The sequence below is a fragment of the Nomascus leucogenys genome, chromosome 10 (assembly GCF_006542625.1).
Source record: "Nomascus leucogenys isolate Asia chromosome 10, Asia_NLE_v1, whole genome shotgun sequence".
NCBI classification, from domain to species: domain Eukaryota; kingdom Metazoa; phylum Chordata; class Mammalia; order Primates; family Hylobatidae; genus Nomascus; species Nomascus leucogenys.
The window spans coordinates 47,163,556-47,187,164 of NC_044390.1; the positions used below are offsets into that span (position 1 = coordinate 47,163,556).

Genomic DNA, 23,609 nt, shown 5'->3' on the forward strand with positions numbered 1-23,609 from the left:
TTGTCCAAGGCCCCACCAGCCTCCAGCTCTGAGTTCCACACTTTATTTGGAATACTAACATCTATGAGTAGACTTTTAAGTAGGGCATCTCTTTATATTCTTTCAATAGACAGATTTTAGGGTGAATCTCAGCTCTATCGAGTTCATTTGTAAATTCTAACTTAGAATTTTTAGCTTTTTAGAACAGTTGACCTCTGGAACATTTTGTAGAAATCCCATCCAATGTGGAAGGACTTGCTGATATTACCACCCTCCCTGTTTTTTAGTTTACAAAGCACCTTTCAGTTTTTTTCCTCTTTGAATCCTCACAATAATCCCAGGTCGTTGAGAGCAGGGATTCTCATCCTGATTTTGTATTTGAGGAAATTGAGGATTATCTGTTTGGGAGCAGGGGCTGGGGGATTTGTCTGGAAGCTGTGTTTGCAGTGTAAGCATGCTGTTTTTACTTAGTTTGTCTTTTTTTTTTTTTTCTGTGGCTTTGGGGAAACTGATGAGAATTAGTGAGGAACCAGAGGACCTGCAAGCCCTCTGTGACAAGTAGGGCTTGTCACCACTACTGACTTTTAATGTCCCATCTTGGGTAACCTGGTACTTGAAAGGTTGGGAACCTGGAGGAAATTCACTGAGTGATGATGGTGGCTGAGGGACTGAGGGAGGGAGCTGGGGGGAAATAATAATAATAATGACAATGATGATAACACACACTCAACATGACAGCAAATATGCAGAGTGGTGCTAAGTGGTGACTAAAGGGACATGATAACCGTCTACAAATATTTGAAGGATGTAAACACCAAGGAAGAAGATGAATTAATTATTTAAAAGAACAGTGATGAAGCCTGGGAGGAGATCATTACCAGTCCCCAAGCCACCTTGTCCTTCCACAGCCCTTTTAGGATTAAGCTCTCCCAAAACCGAAGGGAGGCAGGATGGTTCCCCTGCACACAACAGTTTTGAGGCTGTTATTATTTTTTTGAGACAGGATCTCACTCTGTTGCCCGGCCAAAGTGCAGCAGTACGATCACAGCTCACTGCAGTCTCAGTCTCCTGGGCTCAAGCGATCCTTCCACCTCAGCCTCCCGAGTAGCTGGGACTACAGACTCATGCCACCATGCCCGACTAATTTTTAAATTTTTTGTAAAGATGAGGTATTGCTATGTTGCCCAGGCTGGTCTTGAACTCCTGGTCTGAAGTAATTCTCCCACCTTGACCTCCCAAAGGGCTGGAATTACACTCGTGAGCCACCACGTCTAACCCGAGGCTGTAATTTTTATTTTTTTGAGACGAGGTCTCGCTCTGTCTCCCAGGCTGGTGTGTGGAGTGCAGTGGGGCCATCTCAGCCCACTGCAACCTCCACCTCCCAGATTCAAGCGATTCTCCTGCCTCAGCCTCCAGAGTAGCTGAGACTACAGGCATGCACCAGCACATCCAGCTAATTTTTGTATTTTTAGAAGAGACGGGTTTCACCATGTTGGCCAGGATGGTCTGGATCTCTTGACCTCGTGATCTGCCTGCCTCAGCTTCTCGAAGTGCTGGGATTACAGGCATGAGCCACCATGCTCAGCCCAAGGCTGTTATTTTTATTGTGCCATTGATGGACATGTATGTACTATGCATATGCTCAGATTATAATAATCACAGCTGGCATCTGGTGAATACTTCGTGCTAGGGTTTGCATGTTTCCTTTAAAACTCATGTTGAAATTCAATGGCCATTGTGGTGAGAGAGAGAGAGAGATATATATATATTTATTATATTATATATATTATAATATAATATATATAATATATATATATATATATATTTATTAGATTATATATAATATATATTATATATAATATATATTTATTAGATTATATATAATATATATTATATATAATATATATTTATTATATTATATATCACTATATATAATATATATTTATTATATTATATATCTATATATCATATATATTTATTATATTATATATAACTATATATCATATATATTTATTATATTATATATAACTATATATCATATATATTTATTATATTATATGTAACTATATATCATATATATTTATATATTATATATAACTATATATAATATATATTTATATATTATATGTAACTATATATAATATATATTTATATATTATATATAACTATATATTATATATTATATTACATTATATTATATATAATGTATATTTATTATATTATATTATATTATATTTTATATATATTTATTATATATTATATATGATTATATATAATATATATTTGTTATATTATACATAATTATATATAATGTATTTAATAATATATAATTATATATAAAATATATAATATATAATATATAAAATTATATAATATATAATACATAATTTATAATAATATATAATATATAATGATATATAGTATATAATATATAATTATATATAATATATAATATATTATATATAAAATTCTATCTTTGTCCAAACATATATTATATATAATATATATATTTTTTGAGATGGAGTCTACTCTGTTACCCAGGCTGGGGTGCTTTCTTGGCTCACTGCAAACTCTGCCTTCCGAGTTCAAGAGATTCTCCTGCCTCAGCCTCCCGAGTAGGTGGGATTACAGGCATGTGCCTCCATGCCCGGCTAATTTTTTTGTTTTTAATAGAGATGGGGTTTTGCCATGTTGGCCTGGCTGGTCTCAAACTCCTGACCTCAGGTGATCTGCTGGCCTTGGCCTCCCAAATTGCTAGGAGAACCTTTCAGCACTGATGAGGTCATGAGGGCTTTGCCCTCATGAGTGGATTAATGCTGTGATCACAGGAGTGGGCTCTTGATAAAGGGATAAGGGTGGCCCTCTTCCCTCTCTCATGCTCCCTCTTTATGTGATAACTTCTGCCATCTTATCATGTAGCAAGAAGGCCCTCACTAGATGTGGCCCCTAGATCTTGGAATTTCCAGCCTCCAGAACTATGAGCCAAATAAATATCTTCTCTTTATAAATTACTCAGTCAGTGGCATTCTGTTATAGCAGTAGAAAACAGATGAAGACACCTGGTATTAAGGGTTGAATTGTACAAAGATGTGTTGAAGTCCTAACCCCATCACTGGGAATGTGACCTTATTTGGAAATAGGGTCTTTGCAGTGTAATCAAGTTAAAATGAAGTTATTAGGGAGGGCTCTTAATCCAATATGACTATTAGAAGAGAGAAGTTTGGGCTGGGCGCAGTGGCTCACGTCTGTAATCCCAACACTTTGGGAGGCTAAGGTGGGCAGATCACCTGAGGTCAGGAGTTCAAGACCAGCCTTACCAACATTGTGAAACCCTGTCTCTACTAAAAATACAAAAATTAACCAGGCGTGGTGGTGCACACCTGTAATCTCAGCTACTTGGGTGACAAAGGCGTGAGAATTACTTGAACTCGGGAGGTGGGGGTTGCAGTGAGCCGAGATTACACCACTGTACTCCAGCCTAGGCAACAGAGGAGACTCCTGTCTCAAAACAACAACAAAAAGGAACAACAAAAGAAGCTACAGGGTTTTTGGGTGTGGCCCACATGGCGGATCATCCAGCCCTGGTCTGGGTGGGTGGCTTTAGCCTGAAGGAGCCATGGAAGTTTTAGGAGCTGGTGCACTTAACCTTGGGAGAAAGGGAGGGCATAGAACGCTGGCCTCAGGGGCCCCGTCTGAGTTTTGACTCTGGCTGGCCCTGTGAACACCACCTAGCACCCTAGGGCATCGTTGGGCCCATCAGCAAGAGAGTGTTTTGTCAAGGTGGGGGTAGAACTGGATTTCCCACTACCTTGGGCCCATGAGGCTCATATTTGGAACTTTGGAGAAGCCGTTCATTTTCACATTCTGTAATGTAAACAAGAATAATCTAGATTCATATATGTTATCTCCTTTTATGTTCAGAACAACCCTATAGGATAAGCACTACTCTTGTTGCCATTTCCCAGATGAGGAAACTGAGGCACGGGGACGTGGAAGAACTTTCCCTAGGTCACTGTACGCAGCATAAAGCATCGCTGTGTGCTGGGCCAGTGCCATTTCCGCACCATCACAGAGACCCCACTGCACGCCTTGCTCACTGCGCAGGAGGCCCCAGCAGCCTTTAAGAGCGTGAGGCACCGTGTGCTCCATCTCTGGGGTTCAGAGTGTGTGGTCATGTTATGCCTGCATTCGTATCAGAATGAGGCCCAGGAGGCTGACGGGTTGCAGATTTGCATGCAATGGAGCGATCTCGGCTCACTGCAACCTCCATCTCCAGGGTCCAAGCGATTCTCCTGCCTCAGCCTCCTAAGTAGCTGGGACTACAGGCATGCACCACCATGTCTGGCTCATTTTTCCATGTTTAGTGGAGATGGCGTTTCACCATGTTGCCCAGGCTGGTCTCAAAGTCCTGGCCGCAGGTGATCTGCCCGCCTCGGCCTCCCACAGTGCTGGGATTACAGGTGTGAGCCACCGCGCTCTGCTGCATGAACTTCTTACATGCTTGCCTTCTCTGGAGGGCCTGGACTTTGAAACTTCTTTCACTCCCAGCATCTTTCCCTACACAGGTCCTCTCCCCACCATCTCTGGGGGAGGAGTCTGCAGGCCAGTTCTGCAATGTGCCGCCAGAGGGAGCTGCCCGCAGAGAAACGGGAGCGCCGCACTCAGGCCCCAGGAAGGCAGCAAGCTCAGTTCCCCTGGCCTCAGTTCACTTTCCCTCTTGAAAGTCACCCAAACTCAAGCAAAAGCTCCGATTCGGCAATAAATGGGGTTGTTTTATCCCAGCCAAGGCCTGGGGAAGCTTGTATTAAGAGCCTTTGTTTCATTCTTTTAAGAATGGAAAAGGGTCCGTCCTCTGGGTGCCCATAGCACCCTGGAAAGCAGGCAGAGTGCTGGTCACAGGCGGAGGCTTTGAGCTACCGGGACCCCGGCTGGAGTCTGGGCCCTGAAACTTTCTAACCAGGGTGGCCTTGGGCAGAGCAGCCTGTGTTTAGAGCTTCCCATCTGTAATATAACAATGACAACCATGCCTGCTTTGCAGGGTTCCTGTTAGGATTAATTCTCTACAGAGAGCCCCCCAGAAGCCACTTTTGGATTTGAGATGGTTCAAGGCCAGACCTTGCATGACAAGAGTGGGGACAGCTTTCCACAGGCCTCAATACAGTAGTATTCCTGGGGAGTTCTGCAACCCCAGCCTCGTGCCCTTTGCACCTAAGAGGCTGCCTAGCCTCAGCTTTGGCCCCCACCCAAGAATCCTACGAGCAAAGCCAGTGGTTTTCCTTTATTTTTCTTTTTTTAAGAGATGGTCTCACTCTGTCACCCAGTCTGAAGTGCAGGGGTGCGATCATGGTTCACTGCAGCCTTGAACTCCTGGGCTCAAGCAATCCTCCTGCTTCAGCCTCCCAAAATGCTGTAGGTCACAGGTATGACTCAGCCACCCGGCCTAATTTTCATTATTATTTGTAGAGATGGGGTGTGTTACTGTATTGCCCACGCTCGAACTGCTGGGCTCAAGCAATCCTCCCTCTTCAGCCTCACTGGCAGCTGGGATTACGGGTCCCGCCCAGCCTGCTTCTCCTTTTGCAACCCCCAGAACCAGAGGCTCCAGAGCAGGCTCTGGAACAGCGGAAATCTGGCTCCGGCCCATACATTCACCAAATACTGACGCAGCACCCTTGACCTCCAGATGCCCCTGTGCTCTCTTCCGCGCCCAGACTGCGGGGAGGGAGGGGTCCTCCAGGCCAAAGGGAGGGAGGTCTCCGGGAGGTCCCCGCGGTCCTGGAGACAGGTGCGCGGGGCCCGCATGTGATCGTGCGTGCTCCAGGGAGAAGGGCAGGGCTGGGGAGCGCGTCCTTGCGGTCCCCGGGACTCCTCTCCATGCGCCTCGTCTCGGTGCGCCACCCGCAACCCAAGCCAGGGCCCCGGTGTCAGCGGCGGGGTGGGCCAGGACCGGGGAGGGGGTGCCCAGCAGCGACCCCCAGGTCCCCCCAAGGCCGGGCACAGCTCGGAGCCAGGAGCTGGCCGGGCGCATGGCTTCCCGGAAGGCCCAGCGCAGCCGGAAGGCGGGAGGGAGGGCGGAGCCAGCGCAGGGGCCGCCACTAAGGCCTGCGCGACCCTCCGCAGGGGTGGGGCTGGGGCTGGGGCTGGGGCTGGGGCCGGGGCCGGGGCCGGGGCCGGGGAGCTGGGCGGGGAGCCGGGGGCCAGCCAGGCCCGGGCCGCAGCCACCTCTGACCGCAGAGCGCGCCCCGCAGGCCTCCGCTACCCCAGGTAAAGCTGCGCCCGGAGCCGGGGCGGGGCGCCTCCCAGGCCGCGCCCCGCAAGGGGAGGGGGCACCCCAAGAGCAGGCTTGGAGGCCCGGGAGCGCCTTGGGGAGGGGGTCCCCGACCTGCCAGGAGCCCGGCCCTCCCGGTGCCGGGGTGGACACTGTTAGTGTAGTCATTGTCCCTATGGAGAAACTGAGGCACGGAGAGGCTGAAGTCACACAAGTGAGCAGCAGAGCTGGGACTAGAGTCCCGGGCCCTGGCTGGCTGTCACCCAGGAGTGGCGTAGGCATGGGTGTGGTGGGTGGGGGTGGGGTGCGGGTGGTGGACGTGGTGGGAGTGGGTGAGGTTGGGTGGGTGGTGGGTGGGGTGGGGGATGTGGGTTTGGCGGGGGTGGGGTGCGGAATGTGATGGATAGGGGTGGGGTAGAGTGGGGGTGGCTGTGGGGCAGGGGCGGGGCGGGGCTGGGGTGGGGTGCTGGGTATTATAAAAGTGAAGCGGATCCTGACAGGACACCTGTGGGGCAGCGGAGCTAGCTGAGCCATATGGGAAGAAGATCTGGGCGCTAGTTTAGATTTGGTCAGGAAGGGTCGTTAATGATTTAGGAGGTGAGATTAGTTTTGGGGGTGACAGGTAGTTTGTTGAGATTTTTTTTTTTTTTTTTTTTTAGACAGTCTTGCTCTGTTGTCCAGGCTGGAGTGCAATGGCGCGATCTCGGCTCACTGCAACCTCGACCTCCCTCGTTCAAGCAATTCCCCTGCCTCAGCCTCCCTAGTAGCTGGGATTACAGGCAACACCACCAAGCCTGGCTAATTTTTTTTTTTTTGTAGAGACGGAGTTTCACCATATTGGCCAGGCTAGTCTCAGACTCCTGACCTTGTGATCCACCTGCCTGGGCCTTCTACAGTGCTGGGATTGCAGACGTGAGCCACCCCGACCAATTTTTGTATTTTTTAGTAGAGATGGGGTTTCGCCATCTTGGAATAGCACCTGTAGTTCCAGCTACCGGTGAGGCCAAGGTGGAAGAATTGCTTGAGGCCAGTTCCTGACCAGCCTAGGCAACATAGGGAGACTGCATTTCTGGAAAAAACAACAAAGACAACAACAAAAAAAAGCAGGAAGGAAGGGGAGAGGGAAAGAAAGAGAGAGAGAACGAAAGAGAAAGAGAAAGAGAAAAGGAAGGAAGGAAAGAAAGAAAAAAAGAAAGAGAGATACTTTGAGAAGCTTTGAAGTGATCTGTTTATTGATCAAGTAGATAGGTAAGGTGCATGCTGCCAGGAGGGGCTGGGGTAGAGAGGGCAAGGCCCTGCTGTATGGGGGTGGGCAGGGGACGGCCCCTGCTCAGCCCTGGCCTCCATTGCTACACAGAATGGCAGGTCCAATGTGATCTGGTCTTCTGATTTTTCAGGAGAAATCAGAAATCTGAGGTGCATGCAAAATCTCCTGATTTTTAAATATTGGCAACTAATTTGTTTTAAAAAAACAACTATGAGCTAATCCAAAAATGTTTGCTGGTGGGATCCACCTACTGCCTTTGCGCTGGGGTATGGAGAGGTGAGAGGTTAATGTTGACAAGAGCCAGATCTAATTTTTTATTAAAGAACAGGGTACTTGGAGGTCAGATAGCTCTCTTCATAGCTATCTAAAGCCTTCCTCTCCCTTATCTCTTACAATCTGGTCCAAACTCAGAAAGCTAGGCTGCTCTCTGTGAGATGGGCTTGTCTCCGTCTCTCTGTACCTCTCAGAGCAGCCCGGGCGCCTGCAAGAAACTGGGGCTTCGAGTTGGCATTTGCCTTCCCTGTGGCTGGCAGATGGGCTTCCTGTGACCAGGGCCTGTTATGTGGATAAATCTGAGTGTGAAATCGGTGTGATACAGTGGAGGGGGAGGGAACCACACTCCTGTCCCCTGAGGTCTGTCCCCATCCTCCCTCCTCACCCACTTCCCTGTCATTTACAGACAAAGGCAGCCTTGTGGTGGGAGAAGGAGCAGGGTGGGCTTCCCTCTCAATCTGGTGAGCCTGGAGAATTCAGGAAGCTGAGCTTTTTAGCAAGAGCTCAGGAGGTGGAGTTACTAACCTTTCTTCCCCAACAAGAGCCTGTTAATGCTCTAACTTCTGAAATGATTACTGCAAAGAAATTAAACCTTGGATGGAGTCAGCCCCAACATCTGTACCCGTGGTGTGGGACTATTAAAACACAGTGACTTCCTCTGGCTGCCCTCACACACGCAGTGATAGCTGCTGGCCCTCCCATTCTGCAGAACCTTGGGCTTGTGTCTCAGTGAAACCTGCCTCATTGTCTGAGATGTCACCGAAGTTCTTGGTCTCATGGCCAAGGAAATCAAGGATGCCGACACTCCAGAGGGTAGGTTAGAGCAGAAGTTTAATAAGCAAAAGAAAGAAAGCTCTCTGGATCAGAGAGGGGTCCCAGAAAGATGGGTTGCCATTTTACAGTGAAATGCAAGGGTTTTTATAGAAAAGCTGGTGGGAGGGGTGCTTCATTTACATAAGGTGCGAATTTCTGAGTCCCCCGCCCCACCCTTTCTAGTGCCCATGTGGGCTTCTTAGCCTGAGTTACTACTCCATGTTGCTTATTTCTTCCTACTGTGCATGTGTGAAAAAGGTTGGGGGGTGGGGGTTAGAACACTCCAAGGTAGACATGCCTGGTCCAGGGTAGCTCTTCTTATCAGTGCCACGCAAGCCTCTGTGTCTGAGTATTTCTTTTTTCTTTTTTTTTTAGACAGAGTCCCACTCTGCCACCAGGCTGGAGTGCAGTGGCATGATCTCAGCTCACTGCAACCTCCGCCTCCCAGGTTCAAGTGGTTCTCCTGCCTCAGCCTCCCAAGTAGCTGGGATTACAGGTGAGCACCACAACACCTGGCTAATTTTTGTATTTTTTTAGTAGAGATGGGTTTTCACCATGTTGGCCAGGATAGTCTCGATCTCTTGACCTCATGATCTGCCCACCTCGGCCTCCCAAAGTGCTGGGATTACAAGCGTGAGCCACCGCGCCCGGCCGTGTCTTGAGTATTTCTAAGAAGGGAGAGGACTGTGCTTACTGGGGCCCACCATATGTCTGTATGTCACACAGGGGACCCGTTTCTGTGTTAGAGCTTGCCTTCCTTACCTGTGTTTCCTGAAAGGGAAACAACCTCTTAGGCTGCTTTTTGTTAGAAGGGAATTCTGCCAAGGACCGTTGCCCTAACTATTTACCTAATTGATTTCTCTCTCTCCTCTCACATTGATGCCGGCCTGGCTGGAGCAGGTAGAGTTGGAAGTAGCATTTTTGCAAGGACATCTCTTCAGCCTCTGTAGATTTTCACTTAAAGTCATTTGGAGCAGGTCGGAAGCTAGGTTTTTTTTGGGGGGTAGCCAGTAGAGCTAAAGTGGTTATGTATGTTTCCTGCCTTCCTTCTTTCCACTTCTACATGCATTTTCTTGCTGTGCAGAAACTGTTTTGAGAGTGCAGACCCAAAACTGCAGAAAACCTGTTTTGGGAGTGGTGTCTGGGCACTGGTCTGGAAGCCAGCCTTGCAGACCAAGCATGGCAGGGCTCAGGGTCTTCACGCCCTGGGAAAGGGAGGTTCCTTGCAGCCTCCAAAGGGGCCCTCCCGAGACCTGGGCAGTGCCTCTCTTTTTCCAATATAATTGACAGATGAAAAGCTGGATATAAACCAGAACTGAGCTCAAAGGTGATTAGATATTTTACACCAGGATTTTGAGCTTTTTGTAAGATTTTACTGTAAAATTATTTCCTTTGGTTACCTTAATATGTACTTGAAATATGTCTCATTTTGTGCTGGACGTGGTGGCTCACGCCTGTAATCCTAGCACTTTGAGAGGCCAAGGCAGGCAGATCACCTGAGGCCAGGAGTTCAAGACCAGCCTGGCCAACATGGTGAAACCCCATCTCTACTAAAAATACAAAAATTAGCCAGGTGTGGTGGTGCATGTCTGTAGTCCCAGCTCTTCGGGAGGTTGAGGCAGGAGAATCGCTTGAACATGGGAGGCGGAGGCTGCAGTGAGCCGACATCGCACCACTACACTCCAGCCTAGGTGACGGAGCAGACTCTGTCTCAAAAAAACAAAAACAAAAAAACACCTCTCTATATATCTCTATCTAGCTATCTATGTCATTTTGTTTGTGTGATAGCTTTTCAGGACCATGGTGACTGGATAAATCAGGTTCTGCCCTCCGTCTCCCCATTTCCAGGTGGCTTCTGCCTATTCAGTCCTGACACTGTTATAATGCCATTTTATTGTTTAGACATTTGTATGTAAACAAATCTTGACCACTGGAATAGTGGAAGGGGATTCTCTTCTGGGGATAAGGAGGAGGCATTCAACCTGTCAGCAAGCAAAGGAGCTGGGCAGGGCCTGGAAACCAGGAGACCAGGTTTTGGGAGACCCAGGGCACAGGGTAGCCAGAGCAGGGACCCACAGGCCTGAGTGCTCCTCCAGTCCCTTATATGAGCAGGGCTTACAAGGCCAAAAAGACATATCTAGGGGTGCTTGTTTGCAATTTCTGAATTTGAAGACTGAGTAACGAATATCAGAGTCCTGCGTTTTGCCCTCTTGGGGTCTTGCTGCCCAAAGTGAGATCAGAGGAGCACTTTGGAGGCTTGTTGGAAATGCAGAATCTTACCCTCCCTTACTGGCTGTATCTGACAAGGTTTTCAGTGATTCCCGTGCACTTGTGGAAAATCACAGGTCTAATGTGTACCAACGGGGAAAAAGAAGGGAAATTTACAGGGGCAGGAGCACAGGATGCTCTCCTGGGACTGCAGAGAAGTTCTGAGAACCTGACTTTGTGGTCCTCTCATAGCTTTATGGGTTTGTTCTCTGGGCTCAAAATTATATCCCAGGATTGGGAGAGCAATTTTACAGTAGGGATTTCTGCTTCTGGATCATCCTTGGGTCAGAAAAGCACACATATCTGGGTACGGTGGCCCACACCTGTAATCGCAGCACTCTGGGAGGCAGGAAGATTGCTTGAGCTCAGGAAGTCAAGACCAGGCTGGGCAACATTGCAAGACCCTGTCTCTATGAAAACAAAAAATTAGCTGAGCGTAGTGTTGCATGCCTTTAGCCCCAGCTACTCAGGAGACTGAGGTGGGAGGATCACTGTAGCCCAGGAGTTCAAGGCTGCAGTGAGCCATGATGGCACCACTGCACACCAGCTTGGGCAACAAGAGACGCTGTCTCTTAAAAACAAACAACAACAAACAAAACAAAAAAACCTCATATAACATATAACCCAAAGATACTAAGGCCAAATGTAGTGGCTCACGCCTGTAATCCTAACACTTTGAGAGGCTAAGGTAGGAGGATCTCTTGAGCCCAGGAGTTCAAGACCAGCCTGGGCAACATAGTAGTCATCTCTACTAAAAATAAAAATAAAATTAGCTGGGCGTGGTAATTGCACACCTGTAGTCCCATCTACTCAGGAGGCTGAGGGGGGAGGATCGCTTGAGCCCAGGAGGTCGAGGCTGCAGTGAGTTGTGATCGTGCCACTGCACTCCAGCGTGGGCAACAAAGCAAGACCCCATCTCAAAAAAAAAAAAAAAGATAATAAGCAATAGAATCTATCCATAACTTCCTCAGTCGAATTGCAGTAGCACCTGTTTCAATATTTCTACCTAGAATGAAATGGAAGTGCTGGTGAGAAAGGGAAGTACTGCTGGAGCCTTGGGCTCAGCCAGAGCTCTGAGGAGACCCCCCACCTCGTGGCCCCTTTGATTTTCTGAGCCTTTGGGCTCTCCAGAGCCCGTCCCTCCCTGCCCTGGCTCCAGCGTGGCACACATTTTCCCTACCCTGGAGGATGGTGCTAAAGGTCATTGTGCTAAAGGTCCACTCGCCCGTCCGTCTGTCTATCCATGTATATCGCAAAGCCTGGGAATGATTTCATGTATTTTTTCTCCAGTTGCTTTGTCTCCCTGCTTTATCTTGTCCCTGCTTTTAATGTCCCATGGGTACAACTGTGTTGACTTTTAAGAACAGTTGCTTAAGGCAGCCCAGTGTGTGTGTTAGTAACAGTGTTCATTCAGAGCCATCCTGGGTCGGAAGCCTGCAGGTTTCCAGACTTGTGCCAGGCACTTCCTGCCCATCCTGCTGGCACTGTCTGAGAGTCCAGCCTGTAGGGACTGTCTCCATCTTAGAAGGGAGGTATCTGACCCTCTGCTCAGGGCCCACCGTAGGTCAGTGCCCGTGTGGTCACAGGGTCCCGTCCCTTCCCCAGCTCTGGCTTGGCCTCAGCTCAGATGCCTCATGCCGGGACTTCCTGGTCTCTGCTGGGCTTTGTGTGCAGGGCATTCCCTGGGCCAGTGCAAAGGCCACTGATGCCAGAAGGGTCAGACCACCTCCCTCGTGATGAATCAGCAGAACATGTGGCCGGGTTGCTCCTTAATCTGTCGTTAAATCAGAAGTTAATCAGAGGGCAAAGAAGACCTTTCATCCACTCAGCTGCTGCTATTTGCTTATTCACTAACTGCTGCCTGCCCTGTCTGTGGGAACTTTCCACCGTCTGGATGCTGTCTGTCATACAGGCGCTTGGAGCTGCTGTGCTCTCCTGAAAAGGGGGACCCTTCCTTAAAACTCTAGGAACTAGAGTGGCATTGGGGTGGAAATACTCTTAAGCTCATTAAAACTGTCCCTCTGAACTTCTTCCTCGAAGGCCTGCCACGATGACCATCATGGTGGAGGACATCATGAAGCTGCTGTGCTCCCTTTCTGGGGAGAGGAAGATGAAGGCGGCTGTCAAGCACTCTGGGAAGGGTGCCCTGGTCACAGGGGCCGTGGCCTTTGTCGGGGGTTTGGTGGGCGGCCCACCGGGACTCGCCGTTGGTAAGTGCAGGTGTCTCACAGAGATAGCCAGCCTCGGGATGTCATAAAAGGGCCATTGAAACACAGGGAGAAGCCCAGGCGCAGTGGCTCATGCCTGTAATCCCAGCACTTTGGGAGGCCGAGGCGGGTGGATCACCTGAGGTCAGGAGTTTGAGACTAGCCTGGCCAACATGGTTAAACCCTGTCCCTACTAAAAATACAAAAAATAGCTGGGCGTGGTGGCGGGTGTCTGGGTGTCTGTAATCCCAGCTACTCGGGAGGCTGAGGCAGGAGAATCGCTTAAACCCGGGAGGCAAAGATTGCAGTGAGCCAAGATCGTGCCATTGCACTCCAGCCTGGGTGACAGAACGAGACTCTGTCTCAAAGAAAAAAAAAAAAAGGAAAAAGAAGAAAGAAAAGAAACACAGGGAGAAATGAACTTGTACAAGTGATGCCATGCATTTCGTGGGAGGAGTTGGTGGACTTAAGGTTGCCTCTGGGAAATGATCTTTGCAGATATAATTTGTCCCATTGGAAATGCAAGCTTCTGTGTGAATGTCTCAGAAGTGTGGGGCACTCTCGTAAATGGCATCTGTGTCATTTGGACCTGGAGGCACCTTTCCCCCAGTGCTGGGATCCCAGAATAAGTATCGGAGCAACAGGCCTCTGAAGATACCAGGATGTCCTGGGTCCCATGGTGGCCTCCTTCACCCTGATCATGACTGCGAGGTCCCTGCAGAAGGGAGACCAGGGAGGAGGCTGGGAGGGGCCATGCACCTTCTCAGCACATGCGGTGTGGCCATTTCATGTGAGCCAGCTCACTCAAGAGCTCCCTCGTTCTGAAAGAGACCACCAAAAGAACTGCCTTTCACCCCTAGAGGGCCTGCCCACCTCCTTTACCACCTGCTTTTTTTCTTTCCTTTTTGAGACGGAGCCTCACTCTGTCGCCCAGACTGGAGTGCAGTGGCATGATCTCGGCTCACCGCAACCTCTCTCTCGCGGGTTCAAGTGATTCTCCTGCCTCAACCTCCTGAGTAGCTGGGACTACAGGTGCGTGCCACCACACCCAGCTAATTTTTGTATTTTTAGTACAGACAGGGTTTTGTCCTTTTGGCCAGGCTGGTCTCAAACTCCTGACCACAAGCGATCCACCCACCTGGGCCTCCCAAAGTGCTAGGATTACAGGCATGAGCCACCGTGCCTGGCCATTTACCGCCTGCTTCTATTTGAGAATCAATTTCAGGCAATGAATGAAAGTTTGGCTAATTTTTCCACTGTTCCTTGGAGCTAGGATGAAGTTACTTTCTTTGGCTTGGTGAAGGAAGAATTCCTGTGTTCTGAGCCTCAGAAGGTCTACCTGGCCTGGGGCTGTGGCCCAAACCATAGATGGAGTCAGAGAGCTGACTGTTCTTCAGACCTGAGCTAGGCAGGGGCCAGGCGAGGCCTCCCTCTAGGTGGCTGCAGGGACCTGCCACAGTTTAACAGGGATTCTTATGATGACTGCATTTGTCGTATCGGGCGTGGCAGATACTTGCCACATGCCTGCTCTGTGCTGGCCAGCCTGAGATGGGTACATGGGGCTTGGAGAGCTTACCGTCTGGTGGAGATCCTTTCTGTGTGGCATGCAGTCTCCATGCTCACAGGCGAGAGAGAAAAGCGCTTTTCTGCTGCGGTTGGCTTCCGTTCCCCAGTTCGCTGGCTGGGTTCCTGCTCTGTTCTTCCCTTCTGTAGTGGGATTGACATTCAAGGACATTTTGTTAAGCTGAGGCTCACACTGAGGAGAAAAATAAATGTGTGGGTGGCCCCAGACCTTCCCTTTCCGTATTTTCCTTTCCAAACTCTATGAATTAGTGAGGCCTGACTTCAGCATCTTGCCATCCCGGAAGGAACCGGAGATGGGGGAGACAAGGCTGTTTCCTTCTTCCTCGATGACATTCTGCATCTGTGCCCCCACCTCCATCTCAGTGCTCAGGGGAAGGCTTTGGGGATCATTTTATCATATAGCTGTGCCCAGATGCTATTTTGGGAGCACATATTTTATTCAGATTGAGTAAAAGCTGGTGGAGAACAGGATGTCCACTAAGAGAGCCTGGGGGATTCACTACTTCCAGTCCCTGGTCATGGGCGGGAGCATCATTTTACCCTGAAAACAAAGGAATTGTCTCCTCTCCAAAGAGCCAGTAATTTGCTGGTCGATATTCCTGGTGACTTTTTGCATTAAGTGCTGCTCTAAATCAAATATTGATGTTCTCATAAAGGTTTAGTGCACATGAGTGCAACTCTTGTCGACTCGGAGCATTTCACTGGTGTCATGGGGAAAAGTTCAGTAAAACTTGTAAATTAGCTGGTTTTCCCTCCCCAGAATGTGCCTTTCTTTTGCAGAGGAGGTGAACCCTGTCTGTGTGTGGCATTCAGACTCTGGGATATGGGGCTGGCCGCAGCTCAGTACCTGGGGTGGTATCTGCTCCAGGGGCCTCGGTGCTTGGCTTCCAGAAGAAGCAAGCACTGGTTTTGCTGCCTGTTGTCTGAGTCCAGCCTGCCAGTGGGTTCTCTCTGGCCTGGGTTGCATTTTTGAAAGAAACTTTTCATTTCGCGATAATATTAGGTTTACAGAGAAGTCGCAAAGATAGTACAAAGTATTCCTGTATATCCTCCATCCGGTTTTGGTTCTCCTAGCGTTCACGTGTATTACTGTATGCTTGTCAAAACTAAAATGGGCTGGGTGCAGTGGCCCATGCCTCTGTAGTCTCAGCACTTTGGGAGGTTGAGGCTGAAAGATTGTTTGAGCCCAGCAGTTCGAGACCAGACTGGGCAACATAATGAGACCCCGTCTCTGTGAAAAATAAAAAAAAAAAATTAGCCAGGCATGGTGGTTCATGCCTGTAATCCCAGCTACTTGGGAGGCCAAGGTGGGAGGATTGCTTGAGCCTAGGAGTTTGAGGCTGCAGTGAGGTGTGATCACACCACTGCACTCCAACCTGGGCAACAGAGTGAGATTCTGTCTAAGGAAAAAAAAGAAAAACCTAAGAAACCAACACCAACAAATACGTTACTATTAACCATTCTCCAGACTTGATTTGGGTTTCACCAGTTTCTGCATTAATGGCCTTTTTTTTTTTTTTGGTTTCAGGATCCAGTCTAAGACACCGCATTGCATTGAATCGCCTGCTTTCTTAGTCTCCTCTGGCCTTTAACACTTTCTCAGACTTTCCTTGTTCACAACCTTGATAGTTTTGAGGTGTACTGGGCAGGTATTTCGTAGAACATCTCTCAGTTTGAATTTGCCAGATGTGTTTAGGATGGGACTGCAGTTAAGTGTCTTTGGGAGGCATGCCTGGGAGGTGACGTGCCCCTCTCCCTTGTCTTGCATCAATTCTGGGAGTATGTGATATTCACATGACGTCAGTGATGTTGACCTTGAACACTTGGTTAAGGGCGTGTTTGCTGGGTTTTTCCACTGCAAAGTTTCTGTTTCCCTTTCCATACTCTGTCTGTTGAAAGTGAGTCACTAAGTCTAGTGGGCTTCATCTTTAAATATCTGATTGGTGATATTTAAAAATCGTGAGATGTTTTAAAGCTACAAATCTGGCATTTTGTGTGGTAGCAATGAACTGGCGTGAAGTAGCCACTGCCACGCAATAGGAACCAAGCTGTCCAGCTCTTCTGTGTCCTGGGCCTCAGAAGGTCCATGCGATTCAAGGCTTGGTTGGCCCAGACTATAGACTGGGATGAAGTCAGAGCCTGCCACCCATCCAACCTCAGCAGGGGAGAGGCCGGGTAAGGCCCAACTGCCCCTTCACTCTTCTTAGTTCCTCCCTGGCTCTTGGAGGCACTTGACTTTGGACCCCTTCCCTAGGGCACCTTCCCTTCCTCTGCACCATATTCTGCACGTGGCCTCTTCAGTTAGAACTTTCCGTGGATACAAGGTCTTTAAGTCCCAGAATAGCATGACATAGCCTTGGCGATTAGTTTACATTTAAAAATAATGTTTCTGCCCTTTTAGGGTGGCAGAAGGAGAAATAGTAAACTACCTTAGATTTGATATTTGTTTTTATTTTTTCGAGATGGAGTCTCTGTTGCCTGGGCTGGAGTGCAGTGGCATAATCTTGGCTCACTGCAACTTCTGCCTCCCAGGTTCAAGTGATTCTCCTGCCTCAGCCAGTAGCTGGGATTACAGGCACCCGCCACTATGCCTGGCTAATTTTTTGTATTTTTAGTAGAGACAGGGTTTCACCACGTTGGCCAGGCTAGTCTCCAACTCCTGACCTCGTGATTCGCCCACCTCGGCCTCTCAAAGTGCTGGGATTACAGGCGTGAGCCACCTCACCCGGCCAGTTTGTTATTTATCGATTGTACAACTTGGAGGGGTTCTATGAAAAGCACTGCTTCAAGAGGAAAGGGCCTCCTTGTCTGTCCCCAGGTCCTTTAACCACATGGGCTCACTGAAGATTTTGTAAGTTCAGGGGCAAGGAGCATATCAGCTGCCTGGTGGAGGAAATTCAGTCTCACCACTGAGATGGTTTCTTTTTTGGAGACAGAGTCTTGCTGTGTCACCCAGGCTGGAGTGCAGTGGTGTGATCTCAGCTCACTGCAACCTCCCCCTCCCGGGTTCAAGTGATTCTCCTGCCTCAGCTTCCAAGTATCTGGGCTTACAGACATGTGCCCCCAAGCCCAGCTAATTTTTGCATTTTTAGTAGAGATGGTGTTTCACCACGTCGGCCCAGCTGGTGTCGAACTCCTGACCTCCGGTGATCCACCTGCCTTGGCTTCCCAAAGTGCTGATATTACAGGTGTGAGCCACCACACCCAGCCTGAGATGGTTTCTCTTGAAAATGCATTTGTGGCCAGTTGCGGTGGCTCATGCCTATAATCCCAGCATTTGCGGGGCCGAGGTAGGCGGATCACCTGAGGTCAGGAGTTCAAGACCAGCCTGGCCAACATGGTGAAACCCTGTTTCTACAAAAATACAAAAATTAGCCAGGTGTGGTGGCATGCACCTGTAATCCCAGCTACTTGGGAGGCTGAAGTGGGAGAATCGCTTGAACCCGGGAGGCAGAGGTTGCGGTGAGCCGAGATCATGCCATTGCACTCCAGCCTGGGCAACAGAGCAAGACTCCATCTCAAAAAACAAAAAAAAAGAAAAGAAAATGCATTTGTTTCTCAGCCTTCTCCTTTATGATTAGAGAGGGATTTTTACAGTAAGCCCAGAAACCTCCGTCAGCCCATGAAGAAGATCTTCATGGGCCCAGCACTGAGGTGGGAGATGGGGCAGGCAGGCTTCATTTTGCATCCTTAAATGTGGAGCTGAGGGAATGCATGTTGGGTGTCAATTATCTGAGGCAAATGGACAGAAGACTGCATAAACCTTTGTCCTCCACACTGGCTGGCGGAGCAGGCATGGCACCGGCTGAGCCTGCTGCGGCCTGCTCATGAATGTGCCTGCTCATGGTGATGGTGGTGTGCAATCAGTGGGAACTTAAGTAAGGCCATCGCTTATGAATAAGACCCACTAATTGAACGATTCCTTGTTTTCTAGGGGGGGCTGTCGGGGGGCTGTTAGGTGCCTGGATGACAAGTGGACAGTTTAAGCCAGTTCCTCAGATCCTAATGGAGCTGCCCCCTGCCGAGCAACAGAGGCTCTTTAACGAAGCTGCAGCCATCATCAGGCACCTGGAGTGGACGGACGCCGTGCAGCTGACCGCGCTGGTCATGGGCAGCGAGGCCCTGCAGCAGCAGCTGCTGGCCATGCTGGTGAACTACGTCACCAAGGAGCTGCGGGCCGAGATCCAGTATGATGACTAGGCTGCGCCTCTGGGGAGGTGGGGGGCCCCTTTAGATGACTCTGTGACTCTGAAGAGGTGGCTTGGGAGTTGGGAGAAGCCCAGTGGATGCCCCTGGGGAATCTCCACGTCATCAGTGTATTACTGGCAATGTCCTGCTGGAGAGGCCACCGCCGTGCAGTGTCACGTTCCAGATATTACTGATGAAGCAGCATGTGTTGGTGGCATGTGCACTGGCATGCCATGACAGCCCTCTGACTGGCCACCCAGTGAAGAGTAAAGGCCTGCCTGCCACAGGCTTCGGAGGCGTCTGCTGAGTCCTCGCCCGCGTGGGTCTGGGGAAGTGATCATGCTCAGCCGACAGTCTGACCACACTTCATCCTCTCCCCGGGGCCTTCTCATCTTGGGAGATGACTCCTCTTCCGAGCACCTGCTGCAGAACTGGATCCCACCCCCCTGCAGGCCCTGGGGTCTCAGGGCCTTGGAGCAGCCCATGCTGGAATCATGTTTACCTCCTAGTGCAGCCCTCCCCTACCCAGGGACTGCCGAATGGCCCCGTGGAGGGGACGGGCGGCCTGCTGAGTGAAGCCTCAAATACCGAGTGGACTTGACCCCGGCCCCCACTAGGCTGCACACCTAGACTTGCCCTGCCAGGGCCTTGCTCTTCCTATCTGAAAAGTCATGGTAGTTCTTGAGGTTTACTTCTCAAATGAAATATTTTTAGTAAAAAGTACAGGCATATCTCGGAGATATTGTGGGTTCAGTTCCAGACCACCTCGGTAAAGCCAACATCACGATAAAGCAAGGAAGCACATTGTTTTAGTTTCCCAGCGCATCTAAAAGTCATGTTTACTGCATATTGCAGTCCATTAAATGTGCAATAGCATTACGTCTAAAAAATATACAAACCTTAATTTAAAAATATTTATTGTTCAAAATGCTGACACAGAAACGCAAAGTGAGCACATGCTGTTGGAAAGTGGTGCCAAATAGACTTGCCTGACGCCAGGCTGCTACAAACCTTCAATTTAAAAAAAAAACACAGTATCCACAAAGCATAGTAGAATGAGGTATGCCTGTATTGCTCTTTCTGAAGTGGTGTGATATAAACCATCTCTAAGAAATGTTTCTACCCTAAAGATTGCCCCAGTACAGTCAGCTCTCTGTAACTGTGGGCTGCACATTTAGATCCAACCAGCCTTGGATAGAAAATATTTGAAAAAAAAATTGCGTCTGTACTGAACACGTACAGACCTTTTTTTCTTGCCATTATTCCCTAAACAATATGGTGTAGCATATTTACATAGCATTTATAGTGTATTTGGTATTATAAGAAATCTGGAGATGATTTAAATTATACAGGAAAGTGTGCGTAGGTTATATGCAAATGCTATGCCATTGCCCATCAGGGACTTGAGCATCCTCAGATGTCGCTGTCTGAGGGTTGAGGTTGCAGTCCTGGAACCCATTCCCCATGGATACTGAGGCATAGCTGTACTGTGTGTTTTCACTTTGCTTTCAGAACTACAACTTGAATGTGATCGATTACAATAAATGTTTTTCTAAAAAGCCATTTTCCCACATATTACGTGTAAAATACCTCTAACATTCAAAGTCTTACAAATGGAACAAGAGGGAAGGTACCAGATCTGTGTCTTTAAAGAATGCAAGAGTAGGTCAGGCGAGGTGGCTCATGCTGGTAATCCCAGCAATTTTGGAGGCCAAAGTGGGAGGATCGCTTGAGGCCAAGAGTTTGAAACTAGCCTGGGCAATATAGTGAGACCTCCATCTCTACAAAAAATGTTATTCCTTGGTCCCCAGGTCCTGGGGCAGGGCAGGGACTTGGGGCTCTCCTCTCAGCCCCTGGAGGCTCAGAGGGAGGCACTTCTGCTGAGGCCCCGCTTAGAGGAAAGCTCAGTATCCTGGCACCTCCATGTGTGTAAGGACGTCAGGGTGAATTATAACCCATGGTGATTAAGGAAGGGCCGAGCCTTTCTCTTGCAGAGCGATTGCTCTTCCGCTGGCCTCGTCTAGCACAAATCAGGTGCCCTAGCACAGGCCACACTCCTGGAGTTAATGAAGCCACTTTAATCATTTATGTGCCACTTAAGTTGATGGGGGACAGGGCAGGGGTGGGAAGGAGGGGTTGTCTGTGAAAACTGAGTGTGGCTTTTTCTTGTTGAACTGATCATTCCTGCTCTTCCTGCAAATAAGTCCTTCATACAGTCCCTGGAACTATAAATGGAAAATCAGAACATGGCCTCTCCCAATTTTGTATAGCTTTAGTGGGCTCTAAAGTTGCCCGTTTTTAGTGTGAAAGAAAAAACGTTGATTTGCAGATATGATCATGAGAATGAAACTTCAACAAAGATGTTTGGTTCAGTGCTTCAAAGTTGGGGGACACTTTTTCCACATTGAACAAATGCCAACTTCTCCGGTTGCTTACAGCAAATCCTTCTGGAACAATCGGGGCTGAAATTGAGTTCCCTTTGTGAGGCGATTGGGCCCCACTCATTCTTACTCGTGCATCAGGTCCTGGTCTGTGTCAGACCCAGGGGACACAGGTGGTCCCAGCTCAGAGGCCCAGTGTCCACTGCAGCCCCTTCCACAGCCTGCCCACCCCTATCGCAGGGAAAAATGCCCAGGGAGGAGATGGTCCAACTCCTGACCAGTTTCGTGTCTGATAGAGCAGGCCTTGCTGAGTGAAGACACTAGGACTAGCTGGGTCCTGGGGTGACTTAGAGGCTTTGGGCCTAAAAGGGCAGCCTGAACCTGGAGTCTCATCTCCCCCAGGAGCTGAAAGCACTTTTCTTGATTTCCCCCAGGAAATCAAGTGCTGCTTCTCAGCTCCTGTGGTTTTAGTATTTATATATGTGTATCTTCTTTGTAGAAATTTATTTATTTTTCAATAAGTAATACCTGCCTGGTAACAAAATTTAAAAGATACGGGAGGGTGCAAGCTGTAAGGGAAGGCCTTCTCCCATGCCGACCCCAGAGGCAGCCACTGTTACCAATTTCATGTGTATTCCTTTAACTCTGTTTTAAAGTAAGTCTCTGAAAACTGTTCATTTCCTTTTGTCAGTATTTCTTGCTGAAAACCTAGAAAAACCCAGAAAAGTATAATGAAATAAAAACTACAAATTTCACCACCCAGAAAACTGCTGGTAACAGATTTGGTGTCTTTCCTGCAATTGTTTTAATGCTATGTATGTATATATGTATTTTTTCTTTTTCTCTTTTTTTTTTTTTTTTTTTGAGATGGAGTCTTGCACTGTCGCCCAGGCTGGAGTGCAGTGGCGCGATCTTGGTTCACTGCAAGCTCTGCCTCCCGGGTTCAAGCCATTCTCCTGCCTCAGCCTCCCAAGTAGCTTCTACTACAGTCACCCGCCACCATGCCCGGCTAATTTTTTTTATTTTTATTTTTTTATTTTTAGTAGAGATGGGGTTTCACCATGTTAGCCAGGATGGTCTCAATCTCCTGACCTCGTGATTTGCCCGCCTCAGCCTCCCAAGTGCTGGGATTACAGGCGTGAGCCACTGCACCCGGCCTATGTATGTATATTTCTAACATACTTGCCTTCTTATCCTATATACCCCTTTGAACACCTGTATCAATGAATGTTAAATAATATTTTTGATGTAATTTAAAATTCCTTGTAAATATTTGTGATGGCTGCATAATATTCCACTGTGCCTAACCATGTGCCTGGTGTGAATTCCATTTGTGGATTTTTACTACTGTAATGCTGAAGTATTACAGTAATACTGTGTTAATATTCTGTTTATTGAATTCTGGTATATAGTCTTTAGGATTCATTCCTCAAAGTGAAATTGCTGGATTTAAAAGCACGCAGCTTTTTTTTTTTTTTTTTTTTGAGACAGAGTCTTGCTCTGTTGCCCAGGCTGGAGTGCAGTGGTGTGATCTCAGCTCACTGCAACCTCTGCCTCCTTGGTTCAAATGATTCTCTTGCCTCAGCCTTCCAAATACCCGAGATTACAGGAGCCTGCCACCACGCCTGGCTAATTTGTGTATTTTTTAGTAGAGACTGGGTTTTGCCATGTTGGCCAGACTGGTCTCAAACTCCTGACCTCAAGTGATCTGCCCATCTCGGCCTCCCAAAGTGCTGGGATTATGGGCGTGAGCCACTGTGCCCCTCAAAGTATGCATTTTTTAAGGTTGGTTGTTTTATTAGGTCAGAATCCTTTCTGGAGAGGCGGTATCATTAACTTACTCTCCCAACAAGGGGGCACACATCTCATTGCCTTTCCACCAAGGAGCAGAGTGCTAGTGTCTTATGCCTTGATTAATTTCATGGGTGACTACTGACATCTGGTTTGATTCATTTTCCTTTGATTATGAATGGGGTTGATTGATCTGTAGCTTGGCTGTCTCTCTGTGAAAGACAACTGGAGGTAATCCCCTATGGAACTGCCTGCCCAGGGGTGCTGGGACCCCACCCCAGTTCCCTGTGGCTGACGCAGTTGGGAGGGTGAGCAGGGAGTCAGCCACATGTGGCTGGTGGGGCAGCTGGGTGGCTGGGTGTCCGGGTGGCTGGGTGGCATGGTGTCCAGGTGGCTGAGTGGCAGGATGTCTGGGTGTCCAGGTGGCAGCATGTCCAGGTGGCAGCATGTCCAGGTGGCAGGGTGGCAAGGTGTCTGGGTGGTGGGACAGCAGGGTGTCTGCATGTCCAGGTGACAGAGTGTCTGGGTGGTGGGATGGCAGGGTGTTTGGGTGTCTGTGTGTCGGGGTGATAGGGTATCCTGGTGGTGGG

At 48.7% G+C, this 23,609-nt stretch overlaps 1 protein-coding gene across 6 annotated transcripts; it reads left to right on the forward strand.

Annotated features, from left to right (window-relative positions):
• Positions 1–5,815: 5,815 nt before the first annotated feature.
• Positions 5,816–21,995, forward strand: C10H19orf12 (chromosome 10 C19orf12 homolog). Of its 6 annotated transcripts, XM_030820283.1 has the most exons (4): positions 7,418–7,495; positions 8,497–8,600; positions 12,909–13,078; positions 18,594–21,995. In XM_030820283.1, exons 3-4 carry the CDS (start codon positions 12,919–12,921, stop codon positions 18,857–18,859), a joined length of 426 nt encoding a protein of 141 aa, XP_030676143.1. In that variant the 5' UTR covers positions 7,418–7,495; positions 8,497–8,600; positions 12,909–12,918; the 3' UTR covers positions 18,860–21,995. The 6 variants fall into 6 exon arrangements, with proteins under 6 accessions (XP_030676144.1, XP_030676141.1, XP_030676142.1 ...); XM_030820284.1 differs by lacking the exons at positions 7,418–7,495; positions 8,497–8,600 and adding an exon at positions 5,816–5,868; XM_030820281.1 differs by lacking the exons at positions 7,418–7,495; positions 8,497–8,600 and adding an exon at positions 6,073–6,243.
• The last annotated feature ends 1,614 nt before the right edge of the window (positions 21,996–23,609 follow it).

Excerpts from the sequence above, each read along its gene's own strand:
- C10H19orf12 (XM_030820284.1), top strand. The coding sequence starts at position 12,919 with ATGACCATCATGGTGGAGGACATCATGAAGCTGCTGTGCTCCCTTTCT. Across the intron at positions 13,079-18,593 it reads CCCACCGGGACTCGCCGTTG|GGGGGGCTGTCGGGGGGCTG; the intron begins GTAAGTGCAGGT and ends CTTGTTTTCTAG.